At 45.7% G+C, this 22,754-nt stretch overlaps 1 protein-coding gene across 1 annotated transcript in view; it reads left to right on the forward strand.

Annotated features, from left to right (window-relative positions):
• The window catches only part of ARID2 (AT-rich interaction domain 2), a 160,070-nt gene that overhangs the window by 127,819 nt on the left and 9,497 nt on the right, over window positions 1–22,754 (forward strand). Inside the window, exons 17-20 of the mRNA XM_054024890.1 lie at window positions 17,121–17,259; window positions 17,350–17,435; window positions 21,079–21,202; window positions 21,280–21,371. Coding sequence (XP_053880865.1) covers window positions 17,121–17,259; window positions 17,350–17,435; window positions 21,079–21,202; window positions 21,280–21,371 — 441 coding nt within the window. The remainder of the gene's footprint in view (window positions 1–17,120; window positions 17,260–17,349; window positions 17,436–21,078; window positions 21,203–21,279; window positions 21,372–22,754) is intronic.

The following is a 22,754-nucleotide window of genomic DNA, read 5'->3' on the forward strand; positions in this document are numbered from 1 at the left end:
CATTAAATGCTGATATAACTTCGAAATACTTAAAATAACTTGGAGAGAAATTTTATTTCTTACAGATTTGTGCTGTCTCAGCTTTGAACACAATTTTACAAAGAATCATAAGAATCTTTATATAAACTAGACTGGTTGTTCCATCCAGTCCAGTATCTTGTTTCTGGCAGTGGCCAGTACCAAATGCTTCAAAGAAAGGGGCAAGAAACTCTAAGGGACAATTATGTCAGAACCTGCCAATAGTGGTTAGCAGTTCTTACGCACTGAAGCATGAGGATTTATAGCTCTTCTAATTTTTTTTGTCCTGTCTAATCAGACTCTGGCTATTCTCATTATCTTTATAAGGTCCCAATCCTGCAAATACATACATGAGCAGTCTCATTAATTTCAATAGGACCAGACTCATGCATAAAGTTAAGCATGTGCGCAGATGTATGCAAGATTGACACCTTAGTGACTATTCTAAGTTCTTGGCCTTAATGATACCTTGTGGCAGTGAGTTCCTCAGGTTAGCTTTGCACTGTGGAAAATTCTTTCCTTTTTCAGTTTTAAAGTTGTTGCCTTTCAGCTTCAGTGTTCCCTTGTTCTTGTTTTACAATAAAGGCGAAATGGAAGCACCTGATCTACCTTCTCTGCACCATCATTTTATGTACCTTTATTATATTCCTTCTTACTAATTTTCTTCCTAAACTAAAGAGTTCCCATCTTTTTCAGTTCTCTTCATACAGAAGTCTTTCCATGCCTTTAATAATTTTCACCTCTCTGTTTCCACTATATATTCTTGGAGAGAAGATGAAGAGAACTAAGAACTACATTACAGCTGAGGGAATTTATATGGAATTTTAATCTTTTTATAGTGTAATATTCTTCAATTAGAGTCCCTACGGGTGCTCCACTGTAGATGTGTCTGCATTCCTGCACTGCTGAGCAGAGAACTTTGGTAGCAGTGTCCATTCAACCCGTGCATGTGCTGCTCCTTGCGTGCCATGAGGAGGCAAACCCTCCTCAGTTCCTTCTCAACCACCCTTGGCTAGAGAGAATTATAACTGTCCATTCGTGAATCACTAACTCTTTTAGAATTACTAATTTTTAGTCTCCCTTGTAACCTCTTTTCTTTCTTTACTTTTGTTAACATTTTATTTTGGCCATTGCACTCCTCCCCTCCTCCCTCAAAAAAGTAAAGGACTTTGTCTTTCGCCAACCTCCTGATAAGGGGGACCCCCCTGGACAGAAGATACTTGGCTTTCTGGCTTCAAAAAGTGCCTCAGTTAAAGGAATCTATCCCAGTGACTGGTGGACACTCGCAGTGCATTCACGCCCTGGGAGAGAAACACATTCCATAGAAGTGTAGCTTGTGTCAGCAACTGAAACCCAGATCCAGGAAAGACAGAGAACTGAGGCTCAAACTCCTAATCATGGAGTAAGCCCTTCAACTTCCTGAGTCTCAGTGGGAGCCCTCACCACAACCGTCTACTTCAAAGAAGGAGAGCCCAGGGATATGCCCATGAGCCACTCACATAAGGCCTCTAAGAAAAGGTCCGTGAGTCCCCATAGCGAGTCCGATCAAGCTGAAAATGATCTCCGACTTGTTCAGCATCATCGGTACCGATGGCATCGAAGCTGTCTAAATCTGGTACCCCTGGCACGCGTGGTACCGGACTGACTGAGCAAGTCGGGTTGCCTAAGGACCCAATGGGCACAGACAAGGAATTACTGGTACTGTTGGGGAGCAAAAAACATAAGATCCACCCCGGGGAAGGCTCTGTTGGTACAAACATAGACATCAGTACCGCCTGTGGTACACCAGGCACCAACGGGACTTGCTGTCAGGTCCACATCTCCAACACCATTGGTACAGGTATCTCAGCACTGACAACCACCACCAGTACTGATGCCTTCTGCACCGCCAGACTTACGGTGTGCAATGGATCTTTTGGTGTCTGATGCCCCGGACTTTCTTCTGCTCAGTATCAGGGCCCCGGCACTGGGTTAATCCAGAGCTCTTGACTTGCCAACAACTTCCCTTTTCATCGTCAGGGTCAGAAAGTGAGCAAACGGACGTGGTTTCCTGCTGCTCTTCTCACCTGCCCAGTTTCACTATTGACATCAGGCATGTCGTGCTCCTGATCCACAGCCTCCCTGGTTTGGTCAGCCATGATACCAACCACCGGGTTCCTTCCCATTGCAGTGGCCATACGCAGATCTCTGGCAGGCTGAAAGACAACAGGCCCCCCTTCCCTCTAGTGTGACCTACCAGCAGCTGAGGAGGCACCCTCCTTCAGTTGCTACCTCGAGGACTTCTGAACCCCCAGAGCAGGCAAGGGAGGAACTGGAGGCCGAAGTTGAGGAGGAAGTTACTTCTCAAGCTCACTTCTCGTCGTCATCTCCAGATGATACAGTGTTGCCCCCTCCGCCATCTATGGCAGCTGACTTTAAACTATTCCAGGATCTGGCACAGAGGGTGGCAGAAGCTTTACAAATACCACAGGCTGGTGGACATTTTACGTTCTTGCACCTCGTCCAGAGGCTGTACAGAGTCCTAGGTGTGGTGGCTGCCCGTCTGAGAAGACCAGTAATCCAGGCATATCCCTACTTAGATAACTAGCTGGTATGGGGGAAATCCTCTCTCTCTCTCCCTCCCCCCCAGTAAGTGACTGACTCACTTCAAAAGACACTAAATACCTTTGCCATGCTCGGAATTCAGGTCAACAGAGAAAAATCCACTTCGACCCAGACTCAGAGCACACACTTTATCAGGTCACTGTTGGATTCTAGGTTGCAGAAGAATGTACCTGCCTCAACAGAGGTTTCAGACTACGTTCATCCTCTTCAACCAACTTTAGACTCATCCCAGCATACTGGTAAGGACCCACCTCACTCTTGGGGCATATGTTGGCATTCATGTATGTGGCCCAGTATGCTAACCTTCACCTTCGGCCCATGCAAGGGTGGTTAAAATCACTGTATCTACCAAACAGACAAAGTATGTACCAGGCGAACACAATTCCTCGAGAAACACTGTCCTCATTAGATTGGTTGATGAATCCAACTCACTCTGTTCAGCACAGCACCTTTTTCAGTGCCTCTATCAACAAAGACTCTAATTATGCATGCATCCTTTCAGGAGTGGTGAGAACATCTCAACCACCTGAAGATTAAGGGACGTGGTTTCCACAGGAGTCCACCCTACACATAAATGTTCTGGAACTCAGCGCTGTCTGACTGGCATGCAGGGCTTTCCTGTCTCTCATCCAAGGTTGATGATACACATGCTGACAGATAACACTCCAACAATGCACTCCATCAACAGACATGGGGGAGCCAGAACCTATCCCCTCTGCCAGGAAGATGTACTTCTCTGGGACTGGTGCATCTGTCATCACTTTAGTCTGATAGCTCTATACCTCTCTGGCCTGAAAAACACACTTGTGGACCTCCTAGTAGAGACTTCTTCAGAACCTCATTCCTGGTGGAGATTCCTGCTAGTGGACCTATTTGAAACATGTCTCAGGGGAGGAGCAAGCCCATGTTCCCTCTCAGATCCATTTCTCATCCAATGGGCTCCTGGTCTAATGTATGCCTTTCTGGTGTTACCCAGGGTCTTGAGGAAACTGACACAGGATGTAGGTCTGGTCATCTTGATAGCCTCAGCATGGGCCTTTTGGAACTTGAGCATTGTGAACCTGACAATGTGATGGTGACTGTAATTGTCTTTCTCTGAGATGTGTTGTCCACTCAGAGTCCTGCTCTTAGTGGATTCTTATTGGCAAAAACATAAGTACAGGTTGTAGCCAACACACTGTTCATGCCCTTGGCTACGGGGAGTGAAAGGGTACTTGAGACACAGGTACAGCCCAATGGACACTTCATTGAAAAGTATCTGATCTTGCATGCATGAGGCACATGTGCACCAAGAGTGGAATCTTTATGGACCATACATCTCTGAACCACAGTTACTGTGAGGTACCTAATGTTCTATCTAGATGTTGTTATAATTCTGTTTTTTAATTGTTGTTTCAATGTATTTTCCAGATACTGAAGTAAGGTTTACTAGCTTCTACTTCCCAAGTTTACCTCTTAACATCTCTTTCAAAGATGGGGTACAAACATTTGCTACCCAGCAGTCCTCTGTTAGAGTTGCTTATTTTAAAGATAAATTGTATATATTTGTTTGCAGTCCAGCCACTTGATTCCTAAATCCCTTCAGAGCTTTTGGATTAATAGTCTCTAGTCCTTGTGACATGTTGCTCTTGTAATTTATCCATTTGTTCCTCCACCTTCTCTTTTGACACCTCAGTCTCAGACAGTACCTCATCTTCATTATGTGAAAAGCATTTAGGTAGGTATTTCCTCAAAATCCTCTGTAATGAAAAGTGATGCAAAGTGATCATTTAGCATCTCTGCCATGTCTTCATTCTCCTTATTTAATTATTCAGCAACCTGGTAGTCAGCAGATATATGACATCTCCTACAGGCTTCCTGCTTCTAATATACTTGAAAAATATTTTGCGGTGTGTTCCATCTTTGTCTAGTACAATAGTTAAAACTTTCTAGAAGTGAAGTTTATTATAAAAATACTGGTATTAACTTAGCTGTTTTACTGATTGCAAGTATAGAAACAAGATTCTTGTAAACTGATCATTAGCCATTGATTGGTCTCATTCACTTCTCTTAGCAATTTTTCCCCTTCAAATATTAGTACACTCTTTTTTTGTGGGGTGTTTGGTGACATTTAATTAAGCAATAAGATATAACAAGAGGTGAATTTTGGTGTAATCATTTGTACCTGTTTCTTTGGGTGTGTTCCTTTAATTCACATGGAACATAAATGAAAATATCTGAAAAATTAAATCCTTAAAAATATTTTTGTATAAGACTGTCAGCCTGAAGATTGTAATATGTTTCTTTCCCTTCCTACTAACTTGGCTGCTGGGCTCAATAACATTTCAGAAGTCCTCTGTAGTTTAACTTACAATACTAAACAGGGACTATTTAAATATTATTTAGTGGTAGTAGTGTTTAACATGTATGCTGTGGTAGTACCTAAAGGTCACAATCAGGTTTGGCCCCATAATAAGTGACTGTTCCTGCCCCCAAAGAGTTCTGATTTAGCATCGGAAGTGAAAATAAAGGTATGTCTACACTACCCACATTACAGCACGGCAGCAGTGTGATGTGGGCAGTGTAGACATGCCAGCGATTTAAAAACCAACAACACCCTGAATGAGCGATGGTAGTGTTGTCTATACTGGCACTTTTCAGCGCTAAAACTGTTTTTTCACACCCCTGAACGACAAAAGTTTTAGCACTGAAAGTGGCAGTGTAGACACAGCCTAAATCTTTAAAGCTTCCCACTGTACTGTGAAGCAGTCAGTCTGCAGCAGAAATGTTGCTTTTCCCTTTGAAGTTCAGCTGTCTGCAAGTACTGTTGTTAATTGTGAGCAGCTTAGTTTCCACCGGTGGGAAAGAGATGAGCAGCTGCTTTTGAATTGTTTTATATTAAAAACAACAGCGACCTAAATTGGGGAGGGAGGTATATTAAAGAAACTCCAGTACCTGTCAGGCCATTATAATAATCTAACAAAGGGGTAAAAAGCTAAACAAAGCCCGGGAGAAATGAGGAAATAAAAGAGTTGAGGCAAAATTCCTCTGTTGACACCATTCTCAGCAACTTTGTTTTTATTATGTTGTTTAAGGAATAGATGTTACCCTGTCTTTTTAGTCATGATTCTAAATAATTTTTTTATTTCTGCATAAGATAAATCCTGCCAGTAATGTTGTTGTTATTCGGTAGTTTAATTCTGTTCTAGATTTGGTGTAATATAGTGGAGCCCTGTTATGGTAAAGTACTTTTCCTCCCTCAACAAAAAAGTCAGTCAGGATTTCTTTTAGGTCTTATCAATACTTCAAATAAAGTAGTGTTAGGGGATCCTATTAGAGTGTGGCTCTTCACAGCAGTTAAAATTGTTCTATTTACATAGCATAGGCAGAACATAGCCATGTCTCAAACCCTACTACAACATGTGGGGACATAGTTAAATACATTTAGATTCTGGCCGAACTACAGAGATAAATCCATTTCAGCCATGGCAAGGAATGTCCATATTGTAACTAGATCCTATGACACAGTTGTAGTTGCATATGGAGCCTCCATGCCTCCCACTTTACCTTGATGGTGGTGGAAGGAGCTCTCTCCATCCCTTGATATTGTAGGCGCAATCTGCTGTTTGAGTCTGAAAGTCTGTATTGTCACACCCTGCTATGAGCCAACTGCAGCAAGACATGGAGCCAGAAATTCCTCCTTTATCTCCTCCTCCTCAGTTTAGTGGCAAAGTTTTTTCTTCTCCCCTTCCCTCAGCAAGAGCAGAGTGGGAGGGGGAAGATGATAATCCCTTTGGAATGTGGAATTTGACACCTATCTAGAAGATAATTGCTGTATTATAGGGAGTTAGCACAAGGAACCCAGTTTATAAGTGAGAAAAACTTCTCTGGGTGAAATAAATTCTCTCTCTGGCAGACTAGCACCTGTGTGGGGGTGGGGAGACTAGCAGCTGTACAGTTGGATCTACATACTAGCTACAAATATGTACTCACTGGATCCAACATCAGCCAATCTAGTGTCCATGAGTTTGCAGATATTGAGATGAGAGCAGGTAAGCTAGGCTGCAGTTCATCTGTAGTCACTAGTGAATCATTTGCTTCAAGCCCCTTCACAGAGTAGTGAAGTATCAGAGGGGTAGCCATGTTAGTCTGGATCTGTAAAAAGCAACAGAGAGTCCACGTGTCTGACGAAGTGGATATTCACCCAGGAAAGCTTATGCTCCAATACAGCTGTTAGTCTTAAAGGTGCCACAGGACTCTGTTGCTTTTTACAGGACTCTTTGTTGTTTTTCACAGAGTAGCTGCATTCAGTGTCTCTGTAGGATTCAGGAATTTAATTTGGGCAGATTCTGTTACTCTTAGGTACATCTAGATTAAATTTTGTTTTTGTTTTTTTAAAGCATGTGAGTTAGCTGCATTACTGAGTTTTAAAATCTGGTTGAGGTGATAGTTCATCTCAATTGACACATATTAAAATATAACTTTCCTGTCTACACTGCAATTCTAAAATATGGTGATTAAAATGTGTTAACTAACATGATTTAATAAAACAGTCTTTATCTATTCTAGACAACATATTTTACTCATATTGAGTAACATTTTACTCTAAAAATAGCTCTCCATTGATTTTAATAGAGCTGCTGAAAGAGTAAGGTACTTTTCAGCATGTGTAAAGGGTATGAGAATTTGGCCTTTTATAAGGAAAGTGAAGCTTTGCAGGAGAATGAAAGTTTGTATAAATATATTGTAGAAATGACATTTAACAATAGGTGGAATTTTGCCATAACAGAGTTTCTTCTTCGAGTGATTGTTCACATCCATTACACATTAGGTGTGCGTGCGCCACGTGCACGGACATCGGAAACTTTTTCCCTCAGCAGCTCCCGTCGGGCCGGCAGGGACCCTCCCCCCCCAGCCAGAGCAGCACCCCGCTCTAGCGTATATATATCCCTGCGGGCCCGACCCTCCCTCAGTTCCTTCTTACCGCCCGTGACGGCGTTGGAACAACTCGGTCTCTCGCTTGAGTGTCCCTTAGCGTTAGTTGTTACTCTTAGCAGTTATCAGTTCTTTAGTAGCTAGTGTTAACCTTAGCAGTTATCAGTTCTTTAGTAGTAGTTAAACTCCTTTGTGTTAGGTGTTTGGTCAATCCCGACACCGGCCCTGGGCGGCGGGGCATGCCGCACGCCCAAGGCTTCAAGGCTTGTGCCACGAGCCGCAAGCCTATGCCGATAAGTGGTCCCCACGACTCGTGTCTCCGTTGCCTGGAGGAAGCACACCAAAAAGAGTGCTGCAAGATCTGTAAGGCCTTCAAGCCCAGGACTAAGAAAGAGAGAGACTTTCGCCTTAAGCAGCTGCTCATGGAGGCTGCATTACAGCCCTCCACTTCGGCACAGCAGGCTGCGGCACCGTCAACTTCAGTGCGGAGTACCCTGGCATCGGTTCGTGATCCGGCACGGCGGGGCACCCGAAGCCTACGGCACAGCAGGACCGCCCCCGGCACTGGTCATCTTCGCTGGCAAAATCGAAGAGCCAACCCAAGGCCCGAGGACGCTCCCCACATAAGAGGGCAGCGCTCGTGAAGACCTCGAGTGCACCTAAGGGCGTGGCGGCCCCAGGGCAGATCCCGGTGCCAGTGGCTCCAGTGCCGAAAGGCCCGTCGAGCCCCGGGAGAGGTGCATCGAGTGAGGAGGAAGGGCTGGAGGAGCTTTTGGAACAGCCCTCCACCCCGGACACGTTTGAGGCGGCAAAGGACCTCATCGTATTGTCCGTTGAGGGCCCCCTCCAGGCCAAGGATAATCCGCTAAGACTGCCATCCAGAGGCAAGTCGGCAACGGTACGCCCATCACAGTCACCATCTCGGCACCATTCATGGTGCCGATCCCGGTTGAGCTCCGCCTCGGTGGACTCCCAGCTATCCTCAGCGCAAGAGGGCCGCACAGCCGTCGGGCCCGAATAAGCGCCCGGCACCAACCCAGCAGCCCTACTCGAGTAGGCACCAGGACGTGTCAGCCACGCAATCCCCAAGACCAACCACTCGCAGTCGTTCCCGGTCCCGAGGTCATCGGTACCGGTCCAGGTCGGCAAGACGCTACTCCCGGTCATGGAAGTACTACTCTCCAACCACGGATCGGCACCATCCCACGGCACCACCGTGGCCATCCAGGTCACCATCTGTGGTTTCAGAGGCAGACTCGGGCCAGTCCAGCAGATTTATCCACAGGGCACCAGCTAGTAGGGAACACGAAGCTGCTTGGCACCCACAGTGGGGCCAGCCAGGACAATGGCCATTCTGGACCCTTTGGGTCTACCACCAGCAAGGCCCCTCGTCCAGGACCTCGAGATCTGGCCCCTCGGGGCACCGGTCCCGCTCCCCGCAGGGGCGCCCTTCCTCTCGCAAGGAGGCCACGGTCTCCAGACCACCCGAGCGAGAAAGAGCCGACTCAGCACCAAGCCCGGCACCGTCTCAGATACGGCAGACCCCAGAGGAGCGCCCAGTTGGTGAGGAGTTGCAGGAAGAGGACGATGCTCAGAAGGCCCTAACCTCTTCCTCCTCACCAGATGAAGCCGTGGCGGGCACGACAGTGTCCGGCCCTCCCCCGATTGACCATCGGGCGCACCAGGAACTGCTCCGCTGAGTAGCCCTCAATCTGGGGTTGCAGGTGGAGGAGACGGTAGAACAGGAGGACCCCATGGTTGACATCCTAAGCCCGGAAGGCCCCTCCAGGATCACATTCCCGCTCATAAAAACAGTACAATCTAACTATAAGACAGTATGGCAAACACCGGCCTCCAGTGCACCAACTGCGAAAGGCGTAGAGAGGAAGTACTTCGCCCCCTCCAAAGGGTTTGACTTCCTCTTTTCTCACCCAACACCCTGTTCGCTGGTCGTCTTGGCGGTCAACGAACGAGAGCAGATGGCCAGCAAACCCCGGCCCCCAAGGCCAAGGAGGTAAAGCGCTAGGACCTATTTGGTAGGAAGGTCTACTCGTCTGGGGGCCTCCAGTTGAGGATCGCTAACCAACAAGCAATTCTGAACAGACACAATTTCAATTCTTGGGCATCAGTCTCCAAGTTTAAGGACTCCCTGCCCCAGGGTTCACAACCCGAGTTCGCTGCCTTAGTGGACAAAGGGAAGGCAGTAGCCAAAACCTCTCTGCAGGCCTCACTTGACTCCATGGACGCAGCTGCCAGGACAGTCGCGTCAGGAGTGGTGATGAGGCGCTCAGCATGGCTACAGGCTTCCGGCCTTCCCCCAGAGGTGCAAAACACTTGCAAGACCTCCCGTTCGAGGGGTCAGGCTTGTTCTCAGACCAGACGGATGCCAGATTACATAGCCTCAAAGACTCTAGAGCAACCCTCAAGTCGTTGGGAATGCACACCCCAGTGACTCAGAGGAAACCCTTTAAGCCCCAACCACCGCAGAGGCAGTACCACCCTTGTCCTAGACAGGAACCGTACCGCAGAAGGGGCAGGGACAACAGGCATAGACGAAACAACACGCCTAACCAGGGCCAAAGCCAAGGCCAAGGAAAGCCGCAGCCGGGAAATAAGCAAGGGTTTTGAAGCTGCGAGCGAGGACAGCGTACTGACCCTTATACCGGATCCTCCCCTATGTTTCAGGGACTGCTTGTGCCATTTCTACCGTGCTTGGTCCAGTATAACATCGGACTGCTGGGTCCTTCGCATGGTGGAGGCGGGATACACCCTTCAGTTCTCCTTGCCCCCTCCCTCCCACCTCCCATCCCCGTCCCTCTTCAGGGACCCCTCTCACGAGCAACTCCTTATGCAGGAGGTGCAGGCCCTCCTCAAAGTAGGAGCAATGGAAGAGGTCCCTCCGGACCTAAGAGGGAAAGGGTTTTACTCCAGATATTTCCTTATTCCCAAAGCAAAAGGGGGCCTCCGTCCTATTTTGGACCTCCGCAAACTAAACAAATTTTTGGTCAAGGCATGTTTTTGTATGGTCTCCCTTGGCGCTATTATCCCGTCCCTGGATCCGGGGGATTGGTACGCTGCCCTCGATATGAAAGATGTGTACTTTCACATCACCATCCGCCCTGCCCACCGGCGGTTCCTGCGTTTCACCATCAACCAACACCATTTCCAATTTGCGATCTTACCCTTCGGCCTAGCAACGGCCCCGCAAGTGTTCACGAAATGCATGTCCATGGTGGCAGCCTTTCTTCGAAAAAGGAAGATGCGGGTATACCCGTACTTAGACGACTGGCTCCTCGTGGGCAGGTCAGAGGACGAGGTCCACTCCCACGTGGCACTGGCGTTACGGGTGTTCCGCAAGCTCGGCCTACTGGTCAATGTACCCAAGTCCTCATTGATCCCCACTCAGAGACTGGATTTCATAGGAGCAGTCCTGGATTCGGTGGTGGCACGGGCAAGTCTTCCAGTTTCCTGGTTCCTGGCCATCCAAAAGGTTGTAAGCTCCATCCAACAGTTTCCCACAACCACAGACAGATGCTGTATGCAACTCCTGGGGCACATGGCAGCTAGCACACACGTAGTCAGACATGCCCGCCTAAAACTCAGACCGTTACAGCTGTGGCTAGCCCAAACGTATCGCCCCAACAGAGACCCTTTGGACCTAGTAGTGACAAACTAGGGTGTCGAACTCCCTCCGCTGGTGGCTCGATCAGCAACAAGTTTGCGAAGGGGTCCCTTTCGCCACACCACAACCCACCCTGACGTTAGTGACAGATGCGTCAGACCTGGGCTGGGGGGCGCACCTAGGGGACCTACGGACCCAGGGCTTATGGGTCCAGGGAAGAAAGGTTGCTCCACATCAATCTGAAGGAGCTAAGGGCAGTTCGCCTCGCCTGCCAGTCCTTTCATGCTACCATAGAAGGCCACAGTGTGTCAGTTCTGACAGACAACACTACTGCCATGTTCTACATAAACAAGCAGGGCGGGTCCCGATCCTCTCCCCTCTGTCACGAGGCGCTCCTCCTATGGGACTTCTGTATAGCCCATTCAGTCCAACTACTGGCAGCGTATCTCCCAGGGGTCCAAAACGGGTTAGCAGACCGCCTGAGCAGGTCGTACCACATGCACGAATGGATGCTGAGAAAGGACGTCCTGCATTCAATCTTCCAGATGTGGGGGTTTCCCCAGGTGGATCTCTTCGCCACCAAGGACAACAGCCAATGCCCTCAGTTTTGTTCATTCCAGAACCAAAGCCCGGGCTCATTGGAAGATGCCTTTGCGATTCAGTGGGGCGGGAGCCTGAGGTATGCCTTCCCACCATTCCCACTCATCCACAGGGTCCTGCTCAAGACCCGCAGGGACAAGGCGACAGTCATCTGCATCGCACCGGCGTGGCCGCGCCAGCATTGGTTCACGACCCTGCTGGAACTGTCATTGACCGCCCCTTTTACCCTACCCCTCCATCGCGACCTTGTCACACAGGACCGGGGTTCCCTACTCCACCCGAACCTACCGTCGCTACATCTCATGGCATGGTATCTCTCTGGCTAACCGATACGGAGCATAGGTGCTCCCACCAGGTCCAGCAAATTCTTCTTGGTAATAGGAAGCCCTCCACAAGAGCGACCTACCTTGCCAAATGGAAGAGATTCTCCCTCTGGTGCAAGCATAATCTCATACAGCCTCTCCGGGCCTCCATCCCATCAATACTGGACTACTTGCTGCACCTCAAGCATCAAGGGCTCGCCCCCGCCTCAGTTAAAGTGCATCTGGTCGCCATATTGACGTTCCACCCGGGAGAGTTGGGGGTTTCGGTATTCTCAAACCCCACAGTAGTTCGATTCCTCAAGGGGCTGGAGAGGGTGTTTCCCTACTCGCGCCCGCCGGTCCCTGCATGGAACCTTAACCTGGTCCTAACTAAACACATGAGACCGCCCTTTGAACCCCTAGCCTCTTGCTCCCTCATGCACCTCTCATGGAAGGTAGCGTTTCTAGTGGCCATCACATCGGCTAGGAGGGTATCGGAATTGAGAGCCCTCACTTCGGATCCCCCATATACAGTTTTTTATAAGAATAAGGTGCAACTGAGGCCGCACCCCAAATGTCTTCCTAAGGTGGTCACGCAATTTCATATGGGGCAGGACGTTTGTTTACCCATGTTCTTCCCTAAGCCCCATATGGACCCAAGCCACCGCAGCCTGCATACCCTCGATGTGTGTAGAGCCTTGACTTTCTATCTGGAATGGACCAGGCCATTCCGCAAGTCGACACAACTGTTCATTGCCATTGCGAAGAGAATGAAAGGCCAGCCTATCTCGGCTCAACGCTTGTCAGCCTGGATTGTGCTTTGCATCCGCACATGCTATGAGCTCACCAACGTACCAGCCCCGGCGATCAGGGCTCATTCGACTAGGGCCCAGGCGTCCTCGGCGGCTTTCTTGGCACAGGAAATCTGTAAAGCGGCCACCTGGTCGTCGGTACATACGTTCACAGCCCATTACGCAATCCATCACTAGACCAGAGAGGACGCGGTGGTCGGCAGGGCTGTGCTTCAATCAATTGTTCCTTGACTCCTACCCTCCTCCAATGGTAAGCTTGTGAGTCACCTAATGTGTAATGGACGTGAACAATCACTCGAAGAAGAAAAAACGGTTACCTACCTTCTGTCACTGTTGTTTTTCGAGATGTGTTGTTCACGTCCATTACACTTCCCACCCTCCTTCCCCTTTATCGGAGTCACCGGCAAAAAGGAACCGAGGGAGGGTCGGGCCCTCAGGGATATATATATGCTAGAGCGGGGCGCCGCTCTGGCGGGGGGGGTCCCTGCCGGCCCGACGGGAGCTGCTGAGGGAAAAAGTTTCCGACGTCCGTGCATGCGGCACGCGCACACCCAATGTGTAATGGATGTGAACAACACATCTCGAAGAACAACTGTTACAGAAGGTAGGTAACCGTTTTTCCCTATAAATGGGTACCCCATATTACATGAAATCTCTTCCCCTGCCCCTCTCATTCCTTCTTAAAAAGTAACTCGCAGGCATAGGTGCTGGAACTAGGGATGCTGGCACACCCCCAGCTTGAAGTGGTTTCCATTATATGCAGGGTTTACAGTTTGGTTCAGTGGCTGACAGCACCCCCACTATACAAATTGTTCCAGCACCACTGCTTCGATATATGCCATGCCTGTGTTTTCATCTGGGAGAACATTTACAAGTATGTTATGAAACAGACTATACCATACTAGACATTATAGTGCAAGTAGTGGGATACCCTTTAATTACAGCACTGCAAATAGCAACATTTACTTTGCCATATTGTATATGTTAATACAATATGCCTACAGTTAAAAAAAATTCTTGCTTTCTATTGGATTTTAGAAAAGCAGTTAAAATTAATGTTTAATTAACAGTTTAATCTTGCCTAAGAAGAAAAAACTGAACGTCAATGAAACCCACACAACAGGCATCCCCTGTCTTAAACAACCACTTTAAAGTATCCCCAAAGTGTCTCTTTGTTCTTTCTTTAAAGGCCCATCTCTACTTTGCAACACATTTTTGTTGGTCCCTTTAATTGTCAGTTAAGACATGTTTCAGTGCTCAGTACGTAGTCTTCAGCTATGGCTATATTGGATTACATTATTAGAGGCAGGAAAAATTTCTATGTAGTAGATGCTGTTCACACATATAACAATGAGCCCACCAGTCCCTGAGTTGAGCCTTTTAGGTACTACCACAATACAATTCATCATCATCTAGGGTGACCAGATGTCCCTATTTTATAGGGACAGTCCCGATATTTGGGTTTTTTTTTTATATGGGCTCCTATAACCCCACTGCCCCTTGTCCCGATATTTCACACTTGCTATCTGGTCACCCTATCATCATCATGATCAATATATATATATATATATATATATATATTTTTTTTTTTTTTTTGTTAAAGAGGAACACAATCCCTATGTGGTACTTGCTCTTTGTGAACCCTTCTGGTAAGCTTGTCTAACATTATTTTAATGGAAAGCTTACTTACTCCAAAACTGAAATAAATCAGTCTCTCTTTTTATACTATGTGGATTGTTTTTATAGCTTGTTTTTTCTGAGTCAGGTGTAAATTCCTGCAGATAACATTAAAATGCCCCCTTGTGGTAAGTAGTGGTATCTCAAATCAGTTGCATTGCCCAAGTTTTAATATTTTCCCTCTTATAAAATGATTGAGTTAAAGTATATGTAACAGTTATGTTCCAAGGCTGTTTTGAGATCCCTATTATACAAAGATATTAAGAATAGTAGTTTCTATCATACCACCAAATTTCCTCCCTTTTGTGTTCAGACCAGTAATACTATTTGAATATTTTTTTTATAATTTCATTTTGTTTATGTATAAACTTATTCATATATACTCGTTCATTAGCCCATTTGTTTATAAGCCAACCCACCAAAATGGATAGGTAAAAATAGCAAAAACTGTATGACCCTTTCATAAGCTGACCCTATATTTCAGGGGTTGGAAAACTTTGGCTCTTGGCCCATCAGGATAAGCCGCTGGCGGGTTGGGACGTTTTGTTTACTTGGAGCATCTTCAGGCATGGAGCCCCTCAGCTCCTTGTGGCTGGGTTCGCCGTTCCCAGCCAATGGGAAGCGCGCCACTTCCAGCAGCTCCCATTGGCTGGGAACGGCGAACCGCGGCCACAGGGAGCTGAGGGGCTCCGTGCCTGCAGACGCTCCAGGTAAACAAAACGACAATGTATTAGATATTCAATTCAATGATTCCATAGAGCAGGGCTCGGCAATTTTTCAGAAATGGTGTGCCAAGTCTTCATTTATTCGCAGTAATTTAAGGTTTCATGTGCCAATAATACATTTTACATTTACAGAGGCTGGCGGATGGAACCCCAGACTGGCAACAGGCTGAGCAGACCGGCAGCTGGGACCCCAGGCTGGCAGCGGGCTGGTCTGGGGTTCCGGCCACCAGCTCCTGCTAGCCAGGGTCCCGGCCGCTGGCCCCGCTCAGCCCACTGCCGGCCCGAGGTTCCATCAATCTAGGCTGGCAGCGGGCTGACGGGGCCGGCGGCGAGCTGAGCCACTCAACCCGCTGCCGGTCTGGGGTTCTATCCGCCGGCCCCACTCAGCCTGCTGCCGACCCGGGGTTCTATCCGTCCAGGCCGGCGGTGGGCTGAGCTGGGCCGGTGGCCGGGACCCCAGGCTGGCAGCAGCGTGCCACAGTAAATCAGCTTGAGTGCCGCCTTTGGCATGCGTGCCATAGGTTGCCGACCCTGCCATAGAGTTTAAAATCATCAAATTTTGATGTAGACCCGTTTATAAGCTGACCCCTGCTCTTTGATACGTCACTTTTTTACCAAAAATATTCGGCTTATGAACGAGTATATACGGTACTCTAAAATTAAAAAATCGGACTAAGGAAAAAAATATCATGGAACTGAATGAGAACTAATAAGCCTCAAAGATTCTTTCTATCCTAAAAAAGGCCCAGTCCTTATAACTTCATATCTTCAACGAGAATCTTTACTATTTAATCAGTTTATACTCTGGCACTACTCACATGCCTAAGTTAAACAACTACTTAATTTGGGGGCATATGTGTATATTTTAGTTAATTGTAAAACCAATGTTAATCTTCATTGATGGTAAATATTCACAGCAATCCATTTTTAAATAAGTCTGCATGATAAACCCAGATGGTGTCCCATTATTTGAGCACAGTCTAATTTGAATCAGCAGGCAAAGCTTTTAAATATTGTAATTGACTGCAATAAGTCAGCTTGACAAGATTGCAGATATGCATACTGAACTATTGAAAAGCTTATAAACAAAGAGTTAATATAATGTGAATGGCAGTTGTTTACTATTTATTATTTAATGTACATGCAGGACAATATCTACTTTCAAACCTATAATTTAAAATACCTAAAAGATTTTTATAGCTGTTTTAACAAAACAAATAAAATTGTTTGTATGCTGAAAACTTCTAAACCAAGTTTCAGACAAACAAGTTGTAACAGGAGAGTTACTGAAAAACAGTTTTTACCCTGACCTATTGTTCTAACATTGTTAACAGATATCGTTATATTACATAGAAGACTGCGGGATCAATGATTTCATATTTCTGCTTGCTAGTCACATTTTAAATGTTCTCAGTACAAGTGCTGGCTGGTCAGAAAGAATCCAGGAAGGAGAATATATGAAAGACAACCACATCTGTAATACAAGGTGCTTGACAGCTTAGTACAGTAATCTGTTTGGATGTACAGAGAGTTTAAACAAGTAGTCCACGTTAAAGCCATTGGGATCAACGCATCAAAAGGAAAAATAATGCTTAAAATTTTAAATAATTGGATTCAGCCAAATCAAATTGCTCTTTATTGGTGTTTAGGGATAATGGACATGTACACACACTCTTGGAAATTGTCATAGTTACATATGGAAATTACATACATTTTCAGTATGTAATGCATATGTCTGTTCATAAGAGCAAAAGTGTTAGCCAGTATTGGATCAAAGGTGGTATTGCTACTTTAACATTAACCAAGCAAAAGCAATTACAGCATTTTTTAATTTTATACTTTTTAGGTGGTTTCAAACACCATCACAAGTTTTTTATCATGCAGCAACTGAACATGGAGGAAAAGACGTCTATCCAGGGCAGTGCTTATGGGAGGGTTGTGAACCTTTCCAGCGGCAGAGGTTTTCCTTCATTACCCACTTACAGGTACATATTTTCTCACTATTCTTTTGTAAAGTAAAATGTGGAATTTCATTGAAAAGTCTTCAGGGACATTTTTTTCCTTTTCCTAAACAGGATAAGCACTGCTCCAGAGATGCTCTACTTGCAGGATTAAAACAAGATGAACACGGACAAGCAGGAAATCAGAAACCTTCCAATAAGTAAGAGACATGATCCTCGTTACTGATAGAGAAAATAGAGTCAGAAATCACTGGAAGAAGGTTGTATATTTATAATTTGATTTATCAGGTGTTGTTCTAGATGGAGCAAAATACAGTAATCCAATATGCAGTGATGCATAAAATATAAATATAAAATAGGCAAGAGAAATGAGTGATTGTGACATCTGAGAGAAAAAGTCATATTGGTCATGTAAAACATAGGTGAAAAAGCCACATTGATGTTCCAAGAGCAATTGAGGGTCCTGTGCCCCTAAACGTTAAGAGTCATTGATTAAAGGTAAGCGCCCATCTTCAGTAATGGAGACAAACGCTATCCTCACTATACTCTCCAAGTTCTCTCGCAGCCAACCAACATTATCTTTTTGATTATAGTGGATCAGCAGCTCTGATGTAGTTAAGGTTGAGAGTTACTTACTGTTTAAAAGACTACAATTCTAAATGCTCGAAAATCCACATACTGACATGGATTATCTCAAAATTTGCTATGCCTTGTGGAATAACTGATTGAACTAACCTCGTTATCTCCATACTGATTTATACCTGCCTCTGGACATTTCCATTACTTGCGTCTGATGAAGTGGGCATTCACCCACGAAAGCTTATGCTCCAATACTTCTGTTAGTCGTAAAAGTGCCACAGGACCCTCTGTTGCTTTGCCCATATGGGATCTTTTGAGCAAAAAGTTGTCAACATAAAGCCCCCTAAAAACCCAGCATTTTACAAAATCATCTGACCCTCTCCAAACTGCTCCAGATTTATCATAGTTACTGCACTCAATGCCCTTTTGGAGCATTTCAGGTTCAGTTAGGAACTCCAATTTGGTATGTCAGGTAAAAGTCAAAGTTCCCCTGAGCCAGTGGCTGTTCGAGTTGGCTCTTCGTGTGGTTAAGTCATGTCAGTTTCGTAGACAGCGATACACGACGACTAGAGAGTGAAGGTGCCAGCATCATGTCCAACCATATTTAACTGCTCTACCCTTATGGATCAAGTACCCATTTTGTCGCTGGGTAAGTTGGAGGTGGCTTTTCAGTACGAGATTGATCAAGAATCAAACCTATGACCTTCAGGATTGTAGTTGAATGTGTCAGTTGCTCAAGTCAAAGATAATGAGGTGCACATGTGTAGCAAAATTATAGCTTTGTTAACAGTCAAAGGGTTTCCAGGCAGTCTGTTGTCACAGTAATTTGGTGGCTCAAAGATGTATTTTGGTCATGGAATCTATATAGTACCCAGGCACCGAGTTCAAGCCCTATCCTTGCAACTGTCAGAGAATGTCTGTTGTGCATATTCCTTACTCTCTGCCTGCATTCTGTAGGGGCTTGTTCTGGAAGTTTTTCTCTGAGACCAGAATTGCTGAGTTAGAGCAATAATTGAAAAAAGCTCAAATTTACAGACAGTTTCTGCGTTTACATCAGACTGTTGTCAAAGAAAATAGTATTAATTAAACAGAGGAAAGATCAACTACTGTAGGAAGAAGTTAGGGTAATGAATATGTAATGAACCATGAAACTGAGTGTGATCAAAGGAAACCCATGTCATTTAGTTCAGGGGATCCTGATACACAGCCCCCCTAATATGAGCTGCTCAAACATTTCCAGATTCTTATAATTTTGGGGGGGCCAAAGCAAGGGAATATTGGGGGGTCAAAGCAGTGAGGAGGAATGTGAGTGTGTATGTGTTGGAGCTGTGCAGGAGATGTGGAGGTTGGGAGAGTGCAGCGTTAGGGCCTCTGCCCCTTTTGCCTTATAGTTGTGCTCTGGCACAGCTACAAAGGAGCCAGCATGCCCCAAGATAATGGCCCACATTATTGCAAGGAATTGTTTAAACATCGTTTTTTGAAAACTCATTGCCTTCGAAGAGACCTCTGCTGTCTGGAAGCTCGGAAGTGCTCACTGAGCAGAACTGTAAGGAGGGAAAGTAGGGCACCTTCCCCTCCAGTATTGTCTTGGTGGGAAGTGAAGCCATCTGTGCCCTTTCTGGTCCCCTATAAGCACCCCCACACAATTCTTCCTAAGGCCAAGAGAGGGGGCTCCTGGCCACCCCTTTCCTCCTCTGCTCCCCAACCGGGGCAGGAACCTAGAAATCTCCACCTTCCCCAGGTCTACCCTTCCTTTAATGCTGATGTTTCTAAAGGAAAATAGGTGGTCAGAGCAGTGCAGGAGGGTGTAAGGAGGAAAGGAGGGGTCTGAGCTGTGCAGTGAGGATGTGAAGGGCTTTAGTAGTGCTCCCACAGACCTCTCCACCTCCATACTCTCTTTCTTGTCTCCCTGCTTAAAACATTCCCCTACAGTGCTGAGACCAGATGGGGAGCTGGGAATGAGCATGTTCAATGCATGGCACAGGCATATAGTGCAGAGAGTGGAATGAGGAACTGAGAAAGGGCATGTTTGGTGCATGGCACAATGCAGAGCACTGAGATCATAGTTAGGAGCTGAAAACAGGCATTCTCAGAGCATGCATTTCACAGACCCAGAAGCTCTGAGAGTGGAAACACCTACTGAGTTGAATGGAGCAATTCACACCTCTCAGACCTATTATTTCAGGCTGTCTGCATCTCTATGGGTGTTCTTATTCAGCTGAAAATATCTCATTGACATGAATGGGCCACTTCATACCTCTCTGACCCTCTTGTGCTGCAGAGGGATGTGTAGAGATCCTTCCCCATACACTGACTAGCCCCAGATTTGGGGAAGGACGGACTCGACATATCCACTGTCATGCCCCTTCCTGCCTCCAGCTGGCACATGTGCTCCTCATAGCCCCCACCACCACCACCCAGGGCTCTTCCAAGCTTTCCAGAGACATGGAATGACAAGGAGGAGTGTGGAGCTGGTGTGCACATGGGGGGCTCAGAGCAGCAGGGGGCAAGGAGTAGGTGGTTAAAGCAGTGCAGTAAGCATGACTGAGCAGTGATGAGGAACATGAGGTGGTCAGAGCAGTGAGGAGAGATGCTGCGATGATGTAGCAGTGCAGGGAACAGTGGGATGGGAGCGGGAGAAGTCTGAGCTTTGCAGTGGAAAAATAGGGAGACTTTCAGCTCTGTACCCCCAAGCTCCTCACATCCATTCCCACCTTCCCCTTTCAAAAATATCCCCAATGACTCCATGCTAGTCAGTAAACTGTTCTTGTGTCTTCTCGACGGATCCTTCACCTGTGGAGAGGTGGACTAGAAGGGATAACTGAGCTGTGCTGGACACAGGGTTTACTGTTTTAAATGGCATTTGGGTAGCCGCCATCCCCATTCATTTTAAATCTTGGCTGATAACGCATACCTTCAAACAGTCATCAGAAAGCTAGCCTGTTCTGAAGTGTACTAGTGTTGATTAGTTAGAAAGCTACTTTTCCTTTACAAATGTCATCTGTGAAATACAGTGGTTCTCTGAGAAAGGTGTATTTTCTCACCTTCACCTAACTAATCCTGTGGCACTTGTGAGCCATGGGTTTCCCCTGTTGAGCCAAAAGGCAGATGACATGAGTGTTGAGCACTGAGAACTCCTTTACCTGTGAACTCCAAAGAGGTTAAAAATAAAAACCTAGCAAGAGTAACTGTCTTGATAAATATAAATGTGCTAGAAAGCAGCACATAATGCTTTATACCTATATCTTTTCTTTATCAATGTAGGCAGCCAACTGCAGGGGGTAGCACCTCTACTCCTAGAGCACAGAAGGCTATTGTGAATCATCCTAGTGCTGCCCTCATGGCACTAAGAAGGGGATCAAGAAACCTTGTCTTCAGAGATTTCACAGTAAGGAGCATTTAGATTGTGTATTTGAAATTAATGGTTGACTGATTTGTTTTTAATATGATTTTCTTTATTTTTAGGATGAAAAAGAGGGACCAATAACTAAACACATCCGATTAACAGCTGCCTTAATATTAAAAAATATTGGTAAATATTCAGAATGTGGTCGCAGGTGAGCAATCTTGTAATTCTTCTAATGCCTTCTAATATAATACAGTGCAAAAGATGTTGCTTCCATGCTGTGTTAATACCTTTTAGGTTCCAGATGACAGACGGATTTTATATTTAATAATTTTAAAACCAATTTCCAAATAGGATTCCACTGTCCTGTGGCTACCTGATTAATATGTTAGCTTTATGTAATACAAAATTACATAGAGGTGATGACATAAAGGAAAGTGTAAAGTGAGTGAAATGGCATTTGAAACTAATTTCATCTTGTACATCTTGCACAAACTGAAGTAAAACATCTAATTTGCCAAAATGGATGATGATACAACAGAGGAACAGAAGAGGTTACAAAATTGTTTCTCTCTGTTTGCAAGCTGTTAAGGTGGCAAGGTGTCCTCCAATAAATACATTAGGAGAAATGATGTAACCTTGTGTAGTTTATCCACATGATTATATTTGTTTAGTAGGTCGACTAGAAGCATAGTTATATTAGAATCTCTAAGCGGGAAGATTACAAGATCTATATCTGATGAGATGTAGACCTAGTAATTCTTACTTTAGAAAGCAGTAGTGAAATTGAAGACTGCTTTTATTAGCCCAAAATAGAAATGCCTCTATTTTAAAAAGTATATTTTAAAGAGTTAAAATAAATAACTGGATAAATTCATGGTGGTTAAGTCCATCATGGCTAATGGCTATTAACCAGGACAGGTAAGGAATGGTGTCCCTAGCCTCTGTCTGTCAGAGGGTGGAGATGGATGGCAGGAGAGAGATCACTTGATCATTGCCTGTTAGGTTCACTCCCTCTGGGGCACCTGGCATTGTCCACTGTCGGTAGACAGGATACTGGGCTAGATGGACCTTTGGTCTGACGCGGTACGGCCTTTCTTATGTTCTTATGTTCCTTTCTTATGAGTTATTAACATAGTATATAGTTAATTATTTTGAACTTTGCTACTCTCTGCCATTTTCAGAAGCACAACCTCTTGATCTGTTTACACTATTTGGTCACTTTCATGGGCACCAAGTATACTTTATCTGTGCAGTAAGTGAGGTCCAATATTTTCAAAAGTGACCAGTGATTTGGGCTGCTTCAATTTTTGGGTGCCCAATCTGAGACACCTTAAAGGGACCTGTTTTTGTTTGTTTTGTTGTCAGCAAGTGAATGCTCATCAAGTTCTGAAAACCCAGGCCCCTTTAAAATGTCTCTTGTTGTCCATAACATCTTATCCCAACTTGAAAAATATCTAAATGATCTTCTACAGGTTACCTATTTATTCTTCTTTGAGTACTTGCTCATGTCCATTCCATTGTAGGTGTGTGTGCTTGTCACATGCACCAGTGCCAGAAGTTTTTCCTCCAGTGGTATCCATAGGGGACCAGC

The sequence above is a fragment of the Malaclemys terrapin genome, chromosome 1 (genome assembly GCF_027887155.1).
Source record: "Malaclemys terrapin pileata isolate rMalTer1 chromosome 1, rMalTer1.hap1, whole genome shotgun sequence".
Classification (NCBI taxonomy): domain Eukaryota; kingdom Metazoa; phylum Chordata; order Testudines; family Emydidae; genus Malaclemys; species Malaclemys terrapin.